General features: G+C 35.9%; 1 protein-coding gene across 1 annotated transcript; it reads left to right on the plus strand.

Annotated features, from left to right (window-relative positions):
- Window positions 1-1,358: 1,358 nt before the first annotated feature.
- Window positions 1,359-2,331, plus strand: LOC109210919 (WAT1-related protein At1g09380-like). Its single transcript, XM_019374402.1, has 2 exons — window positions 1,359-2,073; window positions 2,141-2,331. Exons 1-2 carry the CDS (start codon window positions 1,359-1,361, stop codon window positions 2,329-2,331), a joined length of 906 nt encoding a protein of 301 aa, XP_019229947.1.
- Window positions 2,332-3,939: the final 1,608 nt, after the last annotated feature.

Raw genomic sequence — 3,939 nt, forward strand, 5'->3', positions numbered from 1 at the left:
TGGGTATTGATTGATGGTTTCTTGTTTTGTTTGCAGATATTAATGTACTGAAGAGAATTTAGACTTTCATAGAATTAATAATATCAAGCTTTTCCAATACGGAATAGATGGTACTAAGGTATTAGTCTTTTCTTGTTTTCTATAATTTGGAATTTTTTCTTTGGCTGCCTTTTGATATTTATTTATTTTATGTATTATTCAATATGAGTGTACATTTAACCTATATCCATTTTTTAAATTTTTATTAACTAATACCCAAAGTTTAAACAACTCTAGGCTTTTTTCTCCTCTTTCTTCTTCTTCTTCTTGGGACAGTGATTTTATATGATGTTTGTGAACATATTTTAAGGTACTTTATGATGTTTTATAGTGGTGAACTATTATGATGCTTTATTTTTTACTATTGCTTAGGATTTCTTCTTCTTCTTCTTTTCTTAATTGCCAAATGGGTTCGTTAGATTTATTGTTGTTTTGACAAATTGATGATTGAGGTTCGTTCTTGATGATATTTGGAGGTCATGTTTCAAATATGATCATATTTGACGTATGTTTAGGTGCTAAATCGTATATTGGATTATTAAAATTTGAAGAACAAAAAATTTTTGTTTCGAGGCAATTTGCACTTCAGACCTATTTGGCTTAAGTGCATAAAAATGTTGGTTGCACTTCAGGTGCATCTGAAGTGCATATTTTTTCATCAGAGTTTTTTGGCTTTAAGTGCATAAAAATATTGGTTGCACTTTAGGTGCATCTGAAGTGCATTTTTTCCATAAGGTTTTTTGCTTTAAGTGCATAAAAACGTTGGTGCACTTCAAGTGCATCTGAAGTGCATTTTTTTTCACTTCAGAATTTTTGGCCTCAAGTGCATGAAACTATTGATTGCACGTTTGACTTATTTGGCCTTAAGTACAGAAGTGCAATTTATTTGGGGGTTTCTTTTTTTTTTTTTTTTGTATAGGTAGATTAAATGGTATGATTAGATTACCTTATTGTTGCTATTATTTATTTATTGCGTCCTTTTCACTATTCTTGAACCGAAAGTCTATCGATTAAATTTTGCGTCAAGTAAACTTCCATTAGCACTTTTAGCTAAACAAAGTGAGTATTATATTAATCGAGGCAATCTAAGCAAACTTGCTCCAACGAATGGGGTGGCAGCTCGGCGATTATAAATAGAGGGGCCTAATTGCATGATTTTTCATTAGCATTTATACGTAAAACACTCACTTGTGCATTAAGCAAAACACTCACTTCCTCTATCTGTCATCACAACATCTAGAAAAAAAATGTCTTGGCTACCTGCTTTGTCCATGTCATTTATACAAATTGGATACGCGGGTATGAACCTGCTAACCAAAATGGCTATAAACACAGGCATGAACCCCTTCGTGCATGTGGCATATAGGCAGACATTTGCCGCACTGATAATGTGCCCTATTGCATATTTTAGTGAAAGGCATAGTAGACCTGCCATGACGAGGTCAATACTTCTAAAAATTTTAATGTGCTCGATTTTTGGGGGGTCAATTAACCAAATTACGTATATCGTTGGCCTACAAAATTGCAACACTACGGTTGCATCTGCTTTGACGAACTTAATGCCAGCATTTACGTTTGTTCTTGCTGTCATTACCGGACACAAGAAGGTCCGATTTACAAGAGTAGGGATAGCCAAAATGATGGGTACCCTATTGAGTATAGGAGGTGCGATGATGCTATCAATTTACCATGGTCCAAGAATCCCCATTGGCCAGCCAAAGATTAAGTGGAAACTCTTAGAAGGTATTGCGCACCACAGCAGCAGTGGCACCAACTACTTAGGCCCTCTGCTCGTCATTACTAGTGCCCTCTCTTGGTCGATATGGTCCATAATCCAAGCAAGAGTAAACCAAGAGTATGCAGCTACCTGTTCAAGCACAGCGTTGATGTGCTTCATGGCTAGCTGTATATGTTTGGTCTTTGGGTTCTGCTTTGACCATGACCTATCCGACTGGTCGTTGAGCGGTGGCGTGAGAGCTATCTCCACCATATATTCAGGAGTTTTCTGCTCAGCTCTATCATATTTCGTGATGAGTTGGTGCATCCAGAGGGAGGGGCCTTTTTATTGTGTCAATTTTCAACCCTTTACCGATTATCGTAGTTGCCACACTCAGCTGGCTTCTACTTGGTGAAGACATATTCACGGGAACTATAGTGGGTTCAATGTTGATCGTTTTGGGATTGTTTATGGTGTTGTGGGGAAACTGGGTGGAGTCAAAGCGAGCAAGGGCAATAATAAACTCGGAGCAAGATCTGGCTGTGAAAGATTTGGAGTCCCAGCAAGAAAAATGACACTTAGATTTTATCAACACTTTTTTTTGTTTCTGCTTCCCCTTGATGCTATTTGGAGTCTCATTTATGTTGTTTAATTAAATGTTGGTTGGTTCCCTATGGGTGGCAAAATGGTTAGAAAAAAACAATTATCCCTCGATATTATCCATTTAAAAATGGGTTGTATAATAAATTTTTTAGATACAGGGTCAAATATGGATAAGAACCATATTATTCGCTTTGAAAATGGATAACCACTAGATAACAAATGAGTTTAACTTTTACATCGGTAAAGCTTCAAATTGGGGGTTACTCAAGTTTGACACTTTTTGAGCCCTTTGGGGTAAATTCTAACTCATTCGCGATGACAACTTTCTGTGGTTTCAGCGACATTTTAAAACATATTAATTTGCAGAATTCTGTAGATTTCTGTTTTTGGGCAATTTGCACTTTACACCTATTTGGCCTTAAGTGCATAAAAACGTTAGTTGCACTTTAGGTGCATCTGAAGTGCATTTTTTTCACTTCTGACTTTTTGTCCTTAAGTGCATGAAACAATTGGCTGCACTTCAGACCTATTTAGCCTTAAGTGCACTGAAGTGCAATTAATTGGGGGGTTTCTTTTTTTTTTTTTGATAGGTAGATTAAATGCTATGGTTAGATTATTTGTTGTTGCTATTGTTTGTTTGTTGCGTCCTTGTTACTATTCTTGAGCCGAAGGTCTATCGGAAACAATTTATCTACCTTCATAAGATAGGGGTAAAGAAATAAGGAGGAAAATAAAGGTTTCATATATTGCCAAAGCCGGAAAATACCAAGGCCAACTACACCGAAAATCCTATAGATTTATGTTTATGGGCAATTTGCACTTCAGACCGATTTGACCTTAAGTGCATAGAAATGTTTGTTGCACTTTAGGTGCATCCGACGTGCATTTTTTCACTTCTGACTTTTTGGCCTTAAATGAATGAAATCATTGGCTGCACTTCAGACCTATTTAGCCTTAAGTGCATTGAAGTGCAATTTACTTGGGGGTTTCTTTTTATTTTTTATTTTTATTTGGATAGGTGGATTAAATGCGATGATTAGATTATTTGTTGTTGCTATTGTTCGTTTGTTGCGTCCTTTTTACTATTCTTGAGCCGAAGGTCTATCTGAAATAATTTATGTACCTTCATAAGATAAGGGTAAAGAAATAAGGAGGAAAATAAAGGTTTCATATATTGTCAAAGCTGAAAAATACCAAGGCCAACTACACCGAAAATCCTATAGATTTCTGTTTCTGGGCAATTTGCACTTCAGACCTATTTGGCCTTAAGTTCATAAAAATGTTGGTTGCACTTAGGTGCATCTGAAGTGCATTTTTTTCACTTCTGACTTTTTGGCCTTAAGTGAATGAAACCATTGGCTGCACTTCAGACCTATTTAGCTTTAAGTGCACTGAAGTGCAATTTATTTGGGGTTTCTTTCTTTTTTTTTTTTTTTGGATAGGTAGATTAAATGCTATGATTAGATTATTTGTTGTTGCTATTGTTTGTTTGTTGCGTCCTTTTTACTATTCTTGAGCGGAAGGTCTATCGGAAATAATTTATCTACCTTCATAGGATAGGCGTAAGGTCTGCATACACA

This window comes from Nicotiana attenuata, unplaced genomic scaffold (genome assembly GCF_001879085.1).
Source record: "Nicotiana attenuata strain UT unplaced genomic scaffold, NIATTr2, whole genome shotgun sequence".
NCBI lineage: Eukaryota > Viridiplantae > Streptophyta > Magnoliopsida > Solanales > Solanaceae > Nicotiana > Nicotiana attenuata.